Source organism: Euprymna scolopes, chromosome 31 (assembly GCF_053919585.1).
Source record: "Euprymna scolopes isolate OS-2025 chromosome 31, ASM5391958v1, whole genome shotgun sequence".
In the NCBI taxonomy this organism is placed as follows: Eukaryota; Metazoa; Mollusca; class Cephalopoda; order Sepiida; family Sepiolidae; genus Euprymna; species Euprymna scolopes.
The window spans coordinates 15,040,524-15,059,628 of NC_136512.1; the positions used below are offsets into that span (position 1 = coordinate 15,040,524).

Consider the following 19,105-nt stretch of genomic DNA (forward strand, 5'->3'; position numbering starts at 1 on the left):
CTGGATAAGTCTTAAGTCGCAACTTAGTATAAAGTTTTTTTGTTTTTTTTTTTGAAGTTTCTCGTTTGGAAATTGAGGAAAAGAAATTTTTTTAAAAATTTTACTAGTGAATATAGAAGTTTTATTTTTTCCGTTATCAGAAAAAAGCCAACATGTGAATAAAAACTTGTATAAATTGTAATTAGTTTTTAATTATAATCAAACACAATTTGTTGGTCCATAAAAGGGGCTATTTTTGTGCAACACTGATCAGTTTCTAGCAGAGCTAGTCTTTCGCAATGCGAAAATGTGGGTAAAATCTTTGAACCATACATTGAATCAACACCAAAGAAAAATTGCTGACATCGTCGGGGATAAGTTTTCAATGATAACGTTCTAAACTGAATACGTACTTTGTTGCCATCACAGAAAAATATGACTCACGTGACCAGTGATTTATCCCATCTAAAAAGTTTAGGAAAGGAAGCATACTTTTGGAAAAGCAGTAGGTAATAACTGTAAATATGGATTTTTTATCATTATAGACAGTATGGTCTTCTGTAGACGAAAAATATACGCAACAAATTACCGAAAGAAATGATCGTATTTTTAGCAAAATGCAGTTATCGATTTTTTTCCTTTTGGTATCAATTCTTCAACGCATTCCCTATATAATAGTATATTGGGGTAAAAATAAGATATATAAATATATATATATATCTGAATGATAAGCATTCAACGAATTTCACACTTCAAAACACAAAAGAAACATACACATTCAGAATTTGTATTTTCAGCCTTAAAATCTGATATGTGTGCAGTTTTTGTTTGTTTTATCTACAATCCTCACCATCCCCACAATACAATGTATTTTGTTCAGTTTCAGCTGATTATTTTAAGCATATTTGTACCCATAAAGAAGGCGGGGGATGGGGGGGGGGGTGATAAAGTTCGTTCTTCACTTAATTGGTGAAAATTTTGTATTGATTGGATAATTACTTTATCTTTGGTAGATTTTTAAAGAGAGACTTACTCCCTCCTGTTTTGGGCGAGCCTAGTTTTATATACAATTAGACTTTGTATTCATTTTGTTTGAACTGAATATTTTAGGAATTATTTTTGGCACATTTGCACGAATGTGTGTATTTTAGTTTATCTCTCTCATATATATATATATATATATATATATATATATATATATATATATAATTACTCAATTTACTCACATAAAATTAATATATGAAAGTATAGATTTATGCGTAAACTTTAAGTATTTACTTCAAAATCGCTCAATACGTAGGTAGAGCTAGTTAGTAAGTTATAAAATGTATATGGCGATTAAGCTACACTGAATATTCCGCGTTTCATCCACTCTAAGATTCTTCAGGCTTATGCGCAAATTCTATGGTTGTTTGTCGTTTTTATATGCGCATCTTCTATTGAAATTTTAGTTAGCCAATCAGCTTTCTAGTATTCACCGCGCCTTTCCTATCAGCCAAAGGCCTATTTGACTTCTGGTTGACCTGTTCTTTTTTGTGTGCTCTAGATATATATATATATATATATATATATATATATATATATATATATATATATATATATAAAATAAAACGCTTATTTGCTCTACAACAGTATTGAGCACTTCCTCCAGTTTTTATTAATTACCATTTCTACTATATATATATATATATATATATATATATATATATATATATATATACATACACACACAGAGATAGAGTGAGTGAGTGAGAATGTGTAAACCTAACAGGGGTTGATAACTCATACCTTTCTAAAAGTTTGGGCAAAGAATCCCTTGGAAGGGGTTTTGAACAAATAAGGATACTATCCCTTGTAACTACAGAAACACTATATTCCAAAAGGCTTCAATGAAAATCACTCCTTGGAAAATTAAAAAAACAAAAATAAAGATTTCTATAAATAAAAACTATTAAAATTATATTTTGCTACATTGACATGTTTATACAATCTTACAGTGAAAAAAAAAAAAATTCTTAAACCTCTATAAACATTTTAAAAATTCTATTTTGCTACACTGACAAACTCAAATTATATTTTGATACATTTTTTTTATACAATAAATGTTTCGATTTTCATATTTTTTGTTATATTTTTGCATTATCGTAAACACTTGTTTATATTTGAGATTCACATAAAATGGCCCCTAGTCGCAGTTTTTAGAACAGGGGTCGATAACCCGTCTGTACCTAATATGTCACTCAGCCAGAAGTGCCTTTTTTCGACGCTATTACTGTGATATTCATTTTCAGCATACTCGAAACCCTGTAGAAGTGGTCATCGAGTTGGAAAGAAAGAAATATTTATACTAACCTCGTTTTTAAATCCGAATAGTCACCGGTCATGTGACAGTAGCAATATTTTTCACGGTGATGGTCATAAAGTGTTCAATTTAGTAGAATTGAAATAATTAAAAACTGATCCCAGATTATCAGTCAATTTTTTTTTTTTATATAAAAAATCTGAAAGTTTGTAATCCATGAGATTAACATAAAAAGAAAAAGTGTAAAATGTAGACTTTTGAGGTGGGGATCAATTTCCTAAACGTCCAAGATCTTTATAGGGGGGGTAAAACTACGATGGGTTAGGTCGTAAAAAACACCAGAAAATTAAACTATTAATGGAAATTCATAGTAAGTATGAATTATTGAGTTTACTGCTCTTTGAGATTGTTTTGAATAATTCGTTGAATTTCGTGCAACCTTGTTAAAAACCGATTAAAAAAATATTGTATATTTTTTGATAAAACCTTTTATTTTAAAGTTTGGTCTTTGCTCCTTTTATTAAAAAAAAAAAAAGTTTAAATTACATTATTCATATTGTCATAAGCTTCGGAAGATAGAGTATTAATCACTCCTTTTTTAAAATGGCGACTTCTGATACTCCTAGTGCATAAGTATCTTATAAGCAAAGAAAACAGGGTTTTCTTTCAAATATGTACAATTTACTTTGAAAAATAAGTTGCAAGAAACCTGCAACTCAAACTGATAAACTTAGAATTTACTTTTCTGTCCCCCCCCCCTTTAAAGGGGGGGGGGGGGTTATCCCCTTCGACACCGGTGGTAGACCCACTTTCCCCAAAGTCAGAACGAAGCTATAGATTCGACCCCATCTTTATATCATAACATACTGATTTTAAAGCCTTCTCTCTTCTATATAAATGAGCACCCAATTATCACTGATTGGGGGGGGGGGGGGGGATGGACGTGTGCGATTTGAAAAGGGTTATTTGAAATTAGCGACCACGTGCGAGAAAAAAAAAAAAAAAAATCATGGTAGACAATATTTGTGTATTTTTCTTTGAAGCATATTAATAGGACGTGTGTATTTGAATATTAAATAACGTAAAAAAAGTGCATAACCTGTAAAGAATATTCAGGTTAGGACCTTGCGCGGCCGTCAGTTTTTCATGGTCAGAATAAAAAGGGGATTAAAAATCTTGCTATTATTACTATTTACCTGGTTAGAATATTAGATTCTACAGAAAATGGAGGATTGCAACAACCCTTTACAAAAATTCATCTAATATAAACTGACAGAATTTTGATAAATTATTCGCTTTATTAATTAATGGAAGAAATGTGTTTACTGTAAATTTGGGAAATATTTTAATTGGTTTTCACTTAAACATTTTCGGTACTTGATGAGGAGTGTGGACCCCTACGCAAACGTTTGCTTTCCAAGAACCGCTCCCTTAACAGATGTGCGCAGGTTTTCAGTGGTTTATTTAGCCATGAAAAGCATTTTCTTATAAATGTATAAAAAATATTTAGTGGAGAAAATAAAAAGTTTAAATTAAAAATGAAATAAAATAAATTTAGAATTAAATAATTTAAAATGAACAAATAAAATAAAAACAAGCACAAAATATAAATGAAATTTACTCCAAGAAAAAAGTCAAAACAGCAAACACGCTCAATTAAAAAAGAAAAAGAAAAGTGAAATGTAGTTGGGAAATGAAATAAAATAGCACACACAAAAAATTTATAAGTCCAATATAAGTTAGCTGTGGATTCCAATTTACACATGACATAATTCAATGGTTAAATAGACAAGTGAAAACTTTCTGCATTAGCAGCGTCAGAAACCGACATTAAAAATGCGTGAAAAAAGAAAAAAAAAAAAATCAACCTCCTATCTTTCCAAGCTTATAACTACTTGAAAAATATAATTCAAACCCTAGTTTATTTTTCAATTAAAAGGAGCAAAGACCAAATTTGAATCAACAGGTTTAATAGTAAATTATGCATTGTTTTTTTAAATAGGTTTTCTTTAAAAAAAGATTTGAAAATTAACGAAATTTTACTTCGATTATAAAAAATATATAAATTCAAAAAAATCACTTGCCTATAAAAAAAACTATTCAATGGGTACTTCCATTCTTCATTGCTAAGAATTCATCCATATTTATATTTTAAATTCCATTTATTTTTAAATAAAAGAATTTTTTAAATGACTATTTGAAAAAGGCGCCATTACATATGCATTTTTACATTATCGAAACGCCGGATGGACAGAAGAAAGTAAAAGCCACACATTCGCGTTAGCCATCTCGCCTTGTGCATCAAGAAATGTCCCCATAGATAAAAGTCAAATCTTACTAAAGTTATTTCACAAAAATTGCTTTTCTTTTCTCAAAGAAATACATAAATTTTTGATTTAATATATCTTGATTCTTTATAGAGTGAATTTTTTTTTTTTTTTTTTTTTTTTAAATATCTAAAAACATTGAAATAGAAAAAAAAATTGTCAGCAGCCAATTTTTACTTAACATAAGCTTCCACTAAAAAGATTTTCAGGTAAATTTCCAAAAAACACTGTTTTAAATTAAAATATTTTATTGATCTATTATCTTCAATTTGTGATATTGAAAACTGATATGCAAATTAATTATTTAAATTTTAATAGACATTTCAAAATGGGAGAGGGGGGATAAAAAAAATTATAGAATATGAATAGTTTTTTTTTTTTTTAATAGGTGCTTATGCAGTTTAACTGTTTTGAGCAGAAGAACTGTTTAATATTTTACGAATATTGTTTACATTTGGTAGGAGGCGGTGGAGGGGCGAGGGGTGTTGTAGGTGTGTCAGAAATTTTGTGAAAATAGTGAATATTCCACCCCATCTTTCCAAGCTTATAACTCCTCGAAAAATGTAATTCAAGCCCTATTTTTTTTTCAATTAAATGAGCAAGGACCAAGGTTTCATTAAAAAAAAAAAAAAAAAGAAAAAAATTTTTTTTTTTTTTAAAAGGTTTTAAACTTCAGACTTTACAGGTAAATTTCTAAAAAAAATTTTTTTTTTTTTTTGTTTTAAATTTGAATATATTATTTATTGATCTTTTCTCTTCAGTTTGTGATATATAAGACTTTGGTACATAAATTAATTATTTACTTTTTAATAGACATTTCAAAATGGGAGGCGTGAATTATTCGACCCCCTGTCTTTCCAAGCTTATAACTCCTCGAAAAATGTAATTCAAGCCCTAATTTTTTTTTCACTTAAATGAGCAAGGACCAAGGTTAAAAAAAAAAAAAAAATAACAAAAAATAACGTGGTTTTAAAAAAAGGTTTTAAAACTTCAAACTTTACAGGTAAAATTCTAAAAAACACTTGTTTTTTGCTTTAATCTTCAATTTGTGAGTAAATTAATTATTTACTTTTTAATAGAAACTTGAAAATGGGGGGGGGGCGTGAATTAAAAAAAATATATATATTCGGTTTATTGGAAAGAACATAATAATCACATTGAAAATATCGTAAAAATAGAATCAATAGAAAAATTGATAGATTTTTGAAGTTTAAAAATTGAAAAATATTGAGTTCGGAAAATTCATTACTGTTTAAAAAAAAAAAAAAAAAAAATTCTATTACTATTAAAACAACTTTAGTTTATTTTGGAAGTATAATCCATAAAGAAAATAAATAACCCACTTTTAACAGAGAAATTACGAAATTTTTATATTTTATTCGCAGTTTCGTGTTAGGGGTGTCAAAAATTCCTACAAAAATTCTGATACACCTAGTGTTGTGGCGGCCGCCACAACACCGCCTCCCCACCAAATGTAAACAATTTTTGCAAAATATTAAACAGTTCTGTTCGGTTAATGTCGGCGCATTACGTTAAAACGGTTAATTAAACTGCATAAGCGCCTATTAAAAAACTATACAAGTTCTATAATTGAATACCCCCTAAAAAAACAAGGGGGGGGGGACCATTAAGTGAGTGCACTGCATCATCAGTGCATCATTTCTTCATATCTTGGAAAATACTTGTTTCTTGGAATTTTAAACGTTAGTGGTAATTTTAAAGGATTTTCCGAGGTGGAAAGCCCCCCCCCCCCCATCGGAAAAAATCGTGGCCACAAAGTGGGTGCTCATTTTACGTTAAATTAATAACGAACAGTGACCCCCCCCCCCTTAAAACTAACATTTCTTCATATCTTGGAAACTACGCGTTTGCCGTAATTTTAAACGTTCATTTTAGTGTTCAGCAATTTAAGGAATTTTCGAGGATGGAGTAATTCTTTATATTTACCAACCCACTTTAAAAATAAATTACGAATTTTATGTTATTCGCAGTTTTGTGTTAGGGGTGTCAAATTCCAAAAATTCTGATACACCTACTTCTGCGCATGTCTGTTAAGGGAGCTGTGGCTCAGCTGTGCTTGGAAAGCAAACGTTTGCGTAGGGTCCGCGCTCCTCATCAAGTGCCACATTTTCTTTTAAATGACTACTTTTAAAGGTTTTCGGGTACGCCGAAAACGAATATCTTGCGCATACAATAATGGTCATCACTTTTAGCATAAGGAATTACATTAATACCGGGAAAATTACTTGTCTGCAGAAAATTTAAACGCAATATTCGTTTCAGCATACCCGGAAACCTGTCATTTTAAAGGAAAATGACAAGTATATATAAAAAAAAAAATATCAGTGCTCGGGAAAAATCCAGCTACCGGAAGAGGATAGGTTGATTGTGTAAGGCAACCGAACGGAATGAAGTCACTAAGACAACGGAAAACGAAACCATATTTATTTTAAAAATTTACTTTGTTTTAACGTGTGATTAAAAAAATCTTATTAAATATTTTATTCAGAAAAATGATTTTAGTTTTAACACTTGTGACTTTAAAAAAAAAAAAAAAAAAAAAAAAAAAAAAAAAATCACTTAAATAAAACAAATAGGGTATTTAACTTGTTTTATGCTAGGTACGTGTAAAATGAATGCTGATGCTCACAATATATAAACATTTATTTAAACTTTATTTAAAAATTCAAAAATCAGGAAATGAACCAATTTTAACGAAATTTTCAGTTTTTATCAAAAAAGATCACGGAATATAAAGATCACGGAATATAAATGAACCCATTATTTTTATTTGAATTTTAGTGAAAATGTATTTTGTTTAAAAAAGAAAAAAAAAAAAAGAAAAAGAAAAAGCACCGTAAATTGTAATAAACACTTTGGTAAAATGTTTTAACTACAACAGAACACCGACTAATTATATATATATATATATATATATATATTTTCGGGGTCGCGCGCACAAATCCAAACAGGGCACTGTTTTACAACTTACTCAATATGTCAACCTATATCACGATAACAATGAGTTCCTAACAGTATTTTGTGTAGTTTTTAGTTTGAACTTATTTTCCCAAACTTAATGTATCCAACAGCGAGCACGCACAGCCTTCACATATACCGATATAGACTTTTTCGAACCGAATAAACATTTTAAATTAAAAACACTAAAAAGTTATCCATCTGGGTAGAAAAGTAACTTATCTTGCCTTTGATAACTTTTGTTGAGTTTGTACAAAGATTCGAAAAAAAAAAAAAAAAAAAAAAAAAAAAAAAAAAAAAAAAAAAATTGTCAAAAACAAAAATATAAATGTTATCAAAAGGCAAGAGGAGTTACTTTTCCACCTAACTGGATAATTTTTTAGTGTTTTTATTTAATGCAACATGTTTATTCAGCTCGAAAAACTGTTTACCGATGTATTGAAAATTCAAAATGGCGCCCGACTCTCCTCCTGGACACGGTAAGTTTGGGAAAAGCAGTTGTAAATAAAGAACTAGACAACATACTGTTAGAAACTCGCTCAATATGTGATACCGTGACGTAGACTGACATATTCGGTGGGTACAAAGCACTCTCCCCTCCCCATGTTAATGGCTTTTTAATAACGTTATTATTTCAGCATGGATCAATAAGTGCATGAGTACCGATTCTCTTAATAGTCGCATAAAGACATTTTGTATTACTAATGTTAATTTTGTTACATTTAAAATTCGTCGCAGCATTTTTTTAAAAATGTTTTGATTTAATAAGTATCGTTAGTTTGAGCGTCCTAAATTAGGAGAAAAAAAAAACCCCCAACAACAACAACGACGACGACGAACGAATCTTAGTAAAAGAGTTGTCTCCCCCAGTACAATGACAAATTGTGAAACAGCGGCCAAAACAGTATCTCTACTTTTTTGCCGCGTTTATTCAAAGGGGTTAAGGTTCTCCCTCGACACCGGTGACACTGACAGACCCAGCTTTCCCGAACTCAGAATGAGGCTTCATTTTTGGACTACATCTTTATTAGGTACCTATTTACTATGCCTCCCCACGAGACAGTTAGACACCAGGGTCATTTTTTTAACGTGGAGAAAAACGTACAAAAATAAAAAAATTGTCTCAGTCGTGAAGTAAAGAGAACAAGAAATGGAAGTGCAGCATTTGAAGAACAGATACTTGGTACGGACAAAAATGGGGGACCTAGTTTTGAAAGACGATTTATCATTTCTTTTTTGTAGGTTTCCGACTACTTTTTGATTGTATTTGAAAGATAAGGACTAAACTTAATTTCCAAAAGGGAAAAAAAATTTGTACACGTAAAAAAAAAAAAAAAAAAAATAAAAAAAATAAAAATAAGTTATGAAAATGTTTTCACGGCGAGCTAGCCAATTCAGTTAAATTAGGCACCGCCAAAAATGGCCGAAAAAAGTTTTTTTTTAAAACGAAATTACATTTATTAAAATCCATTATTTCTGAGTAACTTTTTTTTTTCCAGAAAGATAAAACCCTGAATTTTATCATATAGAAAACAGAATAATGTAAAACTTTTTCTATTTTTAATTAAATTTTAAATGTTAAATTTTCCCAAAAAGTTAATCGACATTTTTTGTCTTGCACAAAAAACGTACATAAAAAAAAGGTTTTTGAAAAAATTTATTTGTTGTCTAACTAAGATTTAAGATGATTTTCTGAGAATATGCAAAAATATTATAATATAAGTACCTGGATTTCAAATAATTCCACTTATTCATATAGGCAACCAGTTACTCCGCGTCGATCTAGAGTCTAGATCGGCAATGTTTACGTTTGTAATTGATAAAAAGCAAACTATGGAAGACCAAACAGCCCCCCCCCCAAAAAAAACTGATTTTCCAGTGACGAAAATTTCAATGTATTATTAACGCTGAGGCTGGCCAGTACCAGATGGGTGACCATTTGTACGAGTTTGGTTTTTAATGTGTATGTGTGTGGGGGCCAGGCTCCCCAAAATGGGGTGGGGGTGGGGGCAATTTAAAGCAGAATAATAAAAAAAATTATTTAAGCGCGTTTGGTCCACCGTAGTCGAAAGGCGGCAAACGTTTTCAAACGGGATCGAAAAAAAAAAAAAAAAAAAAAAAAAAAATGCTTATTTTTAACACAAACGGCACAATATTTATCGATTTTTTTGTATCGATTCTTCAAAGCATGCGGCATGCTTTGAAGAATCGATACAAAAAAAAAATCGATAAATATTGTGCCCTTTGTGTTAAAAATAAGCATTTTTTTTTCGATGCATGCTTAGCATGCCCTGTTTAATAATGGTCATGCACTCATGCATTATTCGGCTCGCTAAAAAAAAACAAAAAAAACAAAAAAACAAAAACAAATTGTTAATTTATTCAAAGATTTTAAAATGGCTTTTTTCGTATAAATATTACTTTTTTTTTTTTAACTTAAATTATTTTACTTAACATATTCACCGAATTTCACACTTCAAAACTCAAAAGCGGGATAATTAAACACAATCGAAGTTCTGATATTCAGACGTCAAAATAAGGTATGCAAACAATTTTTTTTTAATCTATAATTCTGTCCCTTACAACAACACAATATGTTGTGTTCAGTTTCAGATGATTATTTTAAGCATATTTGTATCCCCTCAAAACAACGGTGGGTTGTAAAATAAATAAATAAATATATATATATATATATATATATATATATATATATATATATAGTTTATGAAAAATAAGTACACTGTTATAAAGTTCATTCTTCTTAATAATCGCTGAAAAGTTTGTATTGATCGGATAATTACCTGATTTTTGGTAGATTTTTAAAAAGACGGTCGTCAAAAAGTACTTACCTGCCCCACCCCCCGTTTTGGCGGTGCCTAAGTTAAATAAATCCATTGTAAAAATCCGGGTTTGTATTACTATACACAGATTCGAAAAAGTTGTCAAAAAACAAATATATAACAAATGTTATCAAAGGCAAAATAAGTTACTTTTCTACCTAACTGGATATATTTTTCGTGTTTTTATTCAATGTAACATGTTTATTCAGCTCGAAAAACAGTGTTTACCGATGCAGATGCATTGGAAAATTCAAGATGGCGTCTCACTCCCTCTTTAACACGGTAAGTTTGGGAAAAGGTTATAAATAAAAAAAAACTAGACAAAATACGATTAAAAACCCGCCGAATATATGGATTAAAAACCCGCCGAATATATGTCAACCTATGTCAAGGTAACATATTGAGCGAGTTTTTAACAGTATTTTATCCAGTTTTTTTTATTTATATCACTTTTCCCCAAACTTACCGTGTTAAAGAGAGTCAGACGCCACCTTGAATTGTCCAATACATCGGTAAACACTATGGTTTTCAAGCCGAATAAACATATCCAGTTTGGTAGAAATAAATATATCCAGTTTGGTAGAAAAGTAACTTATCTTACCTTTGATAACATTTATTTGTTATACATTTGTTTTTTGACAACTTTTTCGAATCTATATGTATAGTAATACAAACCCAAAAATCCTTTAAAAAAAAGATAATTAGTTTTCTGGGTCTATTTCAAAGATAATTAGTAAAGTCCTAAGATAGTGAATTAAAAAATAAAAAAAACACCTTGTTTGTACAAAACATAAATTAGCCCAAAACAGAGTGATTCTGGCGTTCGCAAAACGCAACAAACTAAAATTTTGTAAACACAAAAATTACGAAGGCCCAAAATTTCAGGCTGTCAAAAGACTGAAAATGACGTCATGTAATTAAAAGGGAAGTTCTTTATTTTTTCCCCCAGTCGTGCATCCGTACATTTTTTTGAACGTTTGTATTAATTTTTACATTTTTTAATTTAATTATTTTTATATGTTCCTATTTTTAAATTATTTTTTTTTTAATTATTGTTCAATATTATATAAATAAATGTTACGCCGAAAGTTTCACATTCTTGCGAGCAAGGAAATTAAAATCCTGCATATGCGAAACCCGTAATTAAAAAAAAAAAAAAAGTAGAAATATTTTTTGCAATTATTTTTTTGTGTGAAAATATTTTAAAAAAACAATGCTTAATTCAATGGTATATCGATAGTCCGAGAAATTCATTTTTCTTCGAGTTATATAGAATCCATTAATACGGATTTATAGGCTTTTTTTCTTAATGTTCCTATAAAATTTTTTTATTTTTATTGTTACAAATTACGAGGCTTTATTTATATAAAAAATAAAGTCTTGCATTTTTATTTAGTACTGAAAACTATAACTTTAGTAAAGGTATTTTTTGTTTTAATAATACATTTCCACTCGGATTTAAAACAAAATTAGTTCATTATATTTCGCGATCATCATTTGCTAAATACTGAAAATTTCATTAAAATTGTTTAATTTCCTGATTTTTTTCGGTGGTTTTTAAGTAGGGGGGGGGGGGGGGTCAAAATGTTTATACAACCAACTCGTATCATAAGGTCACAAATGTGAAACAAAATGAATACAATGTTTAGACACCGTCACATTTGAAATATTCCAAAAGAACCAAAACTTTTTGAGATGTGCTTAGGAATGATAAACATTCCTCAGAAGTTGTCTGCCAATCTGCTAGATTCGAAAAAACATGTACAATTACAGAATGCCCAACTTAACTTCGACACCACCCGTCTTCCCTGCCCCCCCCCCCCCCAGGTAAACAGAATTTTTGTGGGGGAAAAAAAAAAAAAGTTCTGCTCGGTGTATGTTGGCGCGTTACTTACAGAAAAACGGTAAATTAAACTGCAGAAGCCCTAGGTGTCAGAAATTTCGTGAAAAATATTGAATAATTCCACCCAGTCTTTTCAAGCTTATAACTACTCGAAAAATGTAATTCAAACCCTAATTTTCTTTTCAATTAAAGGGGCAAGGACCAAGGTTTCATTAAAAAAAAATGTTTTAAATTTGAATATATTATTTATTGATCTTTTATATTCAATTTGTGATATATAAGACTTTGGTGAGTAAATTAATTATTTACTTTTTAATAGACATTTCAAAATGGGAGGCGTGAATGAATTCGACCTCCTGTCTTTCCAAGCTTATAACTATTCGAAAAATAATTCCAACTCTAATTTTTTTTTTTTTTTTCAATTAAAAGAGCAAGGACCAAGGTTTCATTAAAAAAAATAAATAAAAAAAGTGGTTAAAAAAAAAAAAAAAAAAAAAAAAAAAAAAAAAAAAAAAAAAATGGTTTTAAACTTCGGACTTCACAGGTAAATTTCTAAAAAACTTTTTGTTTTAAATTTGAATATTATTTATTGATATTTTATCTTCAATTTGTGATATAAAACTTTAGTGAGTAAATTTACTTTAATAGACATTTGAAAATGGGGGAAAAAAAAAAAAAAAAAAAAAAAGTTTGTCTATTACATTCGGCTTATTGGAAAGAGCATAAAATTTCACATTGACCCTGAAAATATCGTAAAAATTGAAAAATACTGAGCTCGTAAAATTCAATTAATTTCATTACTGTTTTCTATTTTTATAAAACGATTTTAATAGTTTATTTTGCAAGTATAATCCATAAGAAAACAACCTACTTTTAAAAGAGAAATTACGAGGTTTTTTTAATATTTTATTCCCAGTTTCGTGTTAGGTGTCAAAAATTCTGATACACCTACAGAGCACATTGATTAACCCCCCCCCCAAAAAAAAAATTCAAAAAACGAAAAATAAAAATGTTTTTGTAAATCGCTCGTAAATTTTTTTTAGATCAATTAAATAAAAAGCATCAAAAACTACGTAACACAGAAAAATGAACCACATTTTGTTTTTGAAAACTTTCTTATTTTTGTCTGATAAAAAATTCTTCCGCGATGTGACAAGTCACCTGTCCATTCGCGAACGCATCATGTAAGAATAGCATAAACGATGGCGGTGAGTTAGCACAAAATAGTGCAAGAGTTCAGGGGTTAATACCATTAAGCAGTAAATTTGCGACAGGTTTGAATATTAGATTCGTTGTCAGCGACCCCGAATACCTATATAAAAAAATTTTATTGATCGGTGTTTTGTTGTAGTTAAAGTAAGCATTTACCAAAAATTCTTAGTTCATCAAAAATTTAGGGTGGGGTGAATTTGCAATTACTATGGCCTCATAACTTAGAATAGTTAAGTAGCTTCCTTCTTTAAAAGGGTTAAATGGCAAAGAATGAAAGATGCAATTCGTAACGGCAGCATCATCATCTGAGAAAAACAGCGATCCCCCACGCCACCCTGGAGGTACATCCAAGTTACGGCTGCTACTTTCAATACAAACACGTTCAATTTCGGTAACGAACGTTCATCCTTTATGACACCATCTATTTCCTGGATAATCAAAAAATGTACACGGTAGCAAGCAAGGTTTTAGCATTCTCCACTCTATAAAAACGAATGCGTATTTGTATCTAAATTATTCATCCCACCGAATAGAAAAAAATTGCCTACGAAGCAACTAAGTGGGAAGTAAATAGCAAGACAGACTGCCCCTACCCGGCCAAATGAAGCCAATTAATTTCCACCTGGACAATAGACATTTTTAGATTTACTAGTTTCAAATTCACGTTATATTCAGTTTATTTTATTTTAAATATTTAAGTGCTTACGCATGGACAGAGCCAAGTATAAAATATATTTATGGTTAATGAATGGCAGTTTCTCGAACTAAGCTGTAGTTAAAACGCATGATTTTATATTAATTCAAATTTACAACAGGCGCACCCGCACCATTGTTTAACATTTTAATTCAATGATTATTTTCGGTGTTAGTGCACGTACTGATCCGCGTGATTTTTTTTCATTTAAAAAATTTGTATTCAAAACGGCCCTTTTCTGAATTTTCACATGAAGATCAATTTCTAAATTGCAAGTGAAAAGAATTGATTTCTGTACAATGATCGAAATTTTGAATGTTAGACATGAAATGTTTGTTTTGGGTTTATAAAATTAAAAAATGTCTTTCATGTTTTTTTCAGTATGAAAGAAAGTATGTGTAATTTATATATATATATATATATATATATATATATATAAAGAGACTAGTTGCTGCTGCTGCTGTAATATATGTGACATGAATACTTTTAGTGTCACGAGTTGTTACAGCCATTACTGCCACTCTCTCACATTAATAGCAAGGGGGAATAGTAGTAGTAATAAAAATGGCGCAGCTTTTTTTTTTTTTTAATCATTTAAATAAAACCATTAGTCAATCCCCCCCCCCCCAATATTTAAGTTAAAATAAAAATTCAAATATTGTTTTAAAAATAAAGGGAATCATGGAGAGAGAAAGAACGTCTCAAGTGAAACTAGATAAAAACCGGAATGTAGCGGTTAGTACAAGGATTGGTACCCTGGGTGAAAGGAATGACATTAAACAGAAAAATACTTCAACCCGTAAATTAAATAAAAAAAAAAAACTCTTCCTGGGAGATCCATGGAAACAATTTACAAAATGACTCATGAAAAATTATACGAAGCAATTTTGATAAAAGCAAAGTCATCACGAGTCGCTTTTTTTTTTTTTTTTTTTAAATGGAAGAAAGTTTTATGCAGATAAAATTGGAGAATTTTTTACGTTAAGTTATCATGGACACTTATTTTTACACAGGCGGGAAGAAAAATTATAGAAAATAGAAAACGATAATTAAAAATTAGTAATAGCTTTCACAGCGCTCCTTCACACAAATATATCTCTAAAATAGGGGATAAAGACAATTGAATAAATGGAAATTCAATTTTTTGAAGACATATACCCAAATCACTAGGAATTTGAAAATGAAATGGTTTATTATTATACCGAAGACTAGATTACAATTCAATTAAAATTAGTGATAAATCCGTAATTGGAGGTTAAAATTGTTAATCGAAATATTACTAAATATTAATTTAATTTCAAAATAAAATTAATAATAATGTAAGTTTTTTTAAAATAAAATCTAATTAAAACTACAATTGAAATGGACCTCATAGTTGTCTTTCAACAGGTTTTTAAATTACAAACAAATACGAAAAATTCATTAATGTTAACACTATGTATTCATTTAAGTTAACTTCAGTATAGACCAATTACAAAACACCCATGTTAAGAATGGCTTTCTAAATAACATTTCAGCACGGTAAGTGCGTAAATACAGTATAGAATAGTTACTAACACCCTATGTTAGTAGGAATGGCTTTCTAAATAAAATTTTAGCACGGTAACAAGTGCACAAGTACGATTTTTTTTCTAGAATATTGTATTTAAATGTTAATTTAAGATTTGAGTTAACATTAAAAAAAATTTATTGAATCAAATTTGGACACAAAAATAGATTCAAATGACAATTTTAATGAATTCTGGTTTTGTGGTTGTTTGATTTAAACTTATTAGGAAAAATAAAATTGTCATAAGCCCCCCCCCCCTTCATGAAGTTTATAAATACCTACAAGTGGAAATTGAACTTTTATTTACATTTAAATCATTTCCAAATTTATTCATTTATAGATTTGTTAGAATTTGTGTCAACTAAAATTATATATAAATGAGATTCAAAAATATTTAATTAGACACTGAAAACGTAGTTTTTAAAACATTTCTAAATTCAATTCCTAAACAGATTTACATTAAATCCACACACACACACACACACATATATGCCAATATAAATAATATATTTGTCTCCTTCATTGAGCAATCTCGTTTTAATTCATGGGTTTTATCTCCTGAATACCGTTAACGTGGAATATATATAGTTACAAGACTCATTATGTTCTGTAAAGTCTTTATTGGCAATTTTTAGAAATCTAATTTCCGCCTCAATCTCTCCTATTTAAGTAAAGTAGTTAAACCTAAAAGATGTAAGTAGTTCGCACACATTGTGATATATATAATATATATATATTTCTAATTTTCATGTAGAATTTTTGGTACGAAGCTACTTAAACTAGATTTGAATAGAAATTAAATATTCAAGACCCTCAAAATATTCGAATCATTTGATATTAAAAGTTTCAGCTGTATATATATATATATATATATATATATTATATATATACACACACTACGTACGATATATAAATGAACAGATATAAAGGCAACTTAGAAATTCTAAAATGTTAAGTACGTTAGAATAAAATGCAACATTTAGATATTTCTAGAATATTAACATCGAAATAAAAGTAATTCAACGTTTTACTATTTTTAATGGCTTACAAAAGGTTTATTCAAACTTAAAAATTAATAGCATTTTTTCTAAGTAGGCGGTCTTTTTTTTTTTTTTTTTTAAAACAAAAAAAAACACATGGTAGCTGTAATTTTTTTTTATAGAACAAGGCATGTCGAAGTGAGGAAGGGACTTGGTCAGAAATTTAAGTAAGAAAACATTTTTGGTTGAGAGCTAGATAGATAATTTAGTCAAGAGATTGAGGAAGAAGGGGAAAATTTTGAATTTTATGAGTCATGGTTGTTGGATTCAACATGGCGACGGCTGCGTTTGGTTAAGAAAAAAAAAAAAAAGTCTTTCGAGTTTTGAAACTACTTTTCACCAATTATTCTGGAAGATTCCATAATGGAAGTCTCTGAATAAAGTCGTTATAAATATTTAGAAAAAAAAGTGCATAATTGAACATTTTCCTTTAAAATGGGAGCCATTTTTTTTTCTTCTCATATTCGGCAATCAGATTCTGCCATTTTCTCCACCTTCAAACGCGACTTTAATATTAAAAAAAATAAAAAAACGTAGAGACACGAGAGAAGATTAAAAAAAAAAACAAAAAAAAAAAAGAAAGAACAAGAAACAATAAAGGAAGACGAATAAGAAAATAAAACCGTTTAAAAGGGTTATTTTCAGACATTTTCTGTGAAGCAATGAAGAAGGGGTGGGATCGGGTTAGACGGAAAAAACAACTGAAAACGACCAACGAGGCTGTATCCGTATACGCCATCAAAGAAATTAAATTGAAATATTTAAAATATGAAATACCGTCATATCTTTCGGCTTGTTCGGCCAATTTGGCCCTGTACACCATTTCATCTCGTTCAGGCATTGCTGATGATTGAGGAAACAACGACGATTGGGAGCGACGACGATTTTTTTAGAAATTTTTCCTACTCCGGGAATGGCTCGACTGGAACAGAAAAAAGTAGTTCCTCGCTCTGACAACGACGGCGGTTGACCTAGCACTGTATTCCTACGCGATTTGACACGGCCTCCTCTTTCTTTAACTCTTTGCCTATCTACCTCTTCTCTCTTCGGTTTTCGCTCTCTGCCTATGTCTACTCTCTCTTTCACTGTCTGCCTATCTATCTCTCCGCCTTTCTCTCTCTCTCTTTTCGAAACTCTCGTCGCAGTGCTAAAACTGAGAATTAAATAGAATCGCCTTCCAAAGTCTCGCCACTTCTCGTCGCAGTGTGAATCTAGGTCAGCTTGGCTTTTTTTTCTCTTTCCTTCTTTTTCCCACACAAAAGGAGTGGAAGGGAGGGGTGAGAGGGAGAAAAAAAGAAAAGAAAAAGACTTTATTTTACTTTATGTATCTATCGCTACCTACATTTTTAATTAATACCTATAATTTGTATATATTAGTAGACATTACTTATCTCCGTGTATCAATTCACACGTATTCTAAATAGACATGATTATAAACTTTTTTTTTTTAAATAGTGAAAAAATAATACGAAAGTTCAGAGTACAAAAAAGTTTTATTAGTCATGTGTGTGTGTGTGTGTGTGTATATTATATATATATATATATATATATATATATATATATATCAATTGACGTTTATTTAGCATTACATTTATTTTAAAAAATACAGAAAAATCTTTATGGTGTACGTACTGATCACGTATCGAAGATGGGTGTCATATTCAAAAATCACGCAAATTAGTCAAATATATATTTTTTTTAAACTAAAATCAAAACGAGTCGTTGTAGCGAAATTCGAAAATCGAAATTTTAGGGTTTAAGTGAAATCAATATTATACACTGAATTATGTCACATTAATGAACATATGCAAAAATTACGAAAAACGATAAGGTAGAAAATTATATTATTAATGAAAATATTTTTCAAAGATAATTAGTGAAAATTAGTGGAACAAGTATATTGAAAACATTGCCAGGGCCGCTGCGAAGAAGGTAGGCTCTCTCTACCGTGCTAGAAAGCTACTGACACCTGAAAGTATCCTGTACCTCTATAAGGCCACCATTCGCCCATGTATGGCGTATTGCTGTCACATTTGGGCTGGTGCATCTGCTGCTAGTCTCTCTCTCGCTCCTAGACAAGGTTCAAAAGAGAGTCGCCAATCTGATAGGCCCTGAACTGGCTTCAGCCTCTGTCCCAAGGACGAAACGTTGCATCCCTCTGCCTATTCTACAAGTATTTTAATGGTGAATTCTCTGACGAACTGCAGACACTTGTGCCCCCACGACGTAGACACCCTCGACAAACCCGACAGGCAGCTAAATCCCACCCCCACACAGTAGAGATCCCTAGATGTAGAAGATCTTTCTACTCCAGTAGTTTCTTCCCCAGAACCGCTAGAC

At 30.1% G+C, this 19,105-nt stretch overlaps 1 protein-coding gene across 1 annotated transcript in view; it reads right to left on the bottom strand.

Annotated features, from left to right (window-relative positions):
- LOC145255643 (14-3-3 protein epsilon-like) overlaps nt 1–18,003 on the bottom strand; it is a 32,185-nt gene extending 14,182 nt beyond the window's left edge. The window contains exon 1 of the mRNA XM_080114183.1: nt 17,543–18,003. Within this exon, the coding sequence (XP_079970309.1) occupies nt 17,543–17,606 (64 nt within the window). The 5' untranslated portion in view covers nt 17,607–18,003. The remainder of the gene's footprint in view (nt 1–17,542) is intronic.
- Between the last annotated feature and the right edge of the window lie 1,102 nt (nt 18,004–19,105).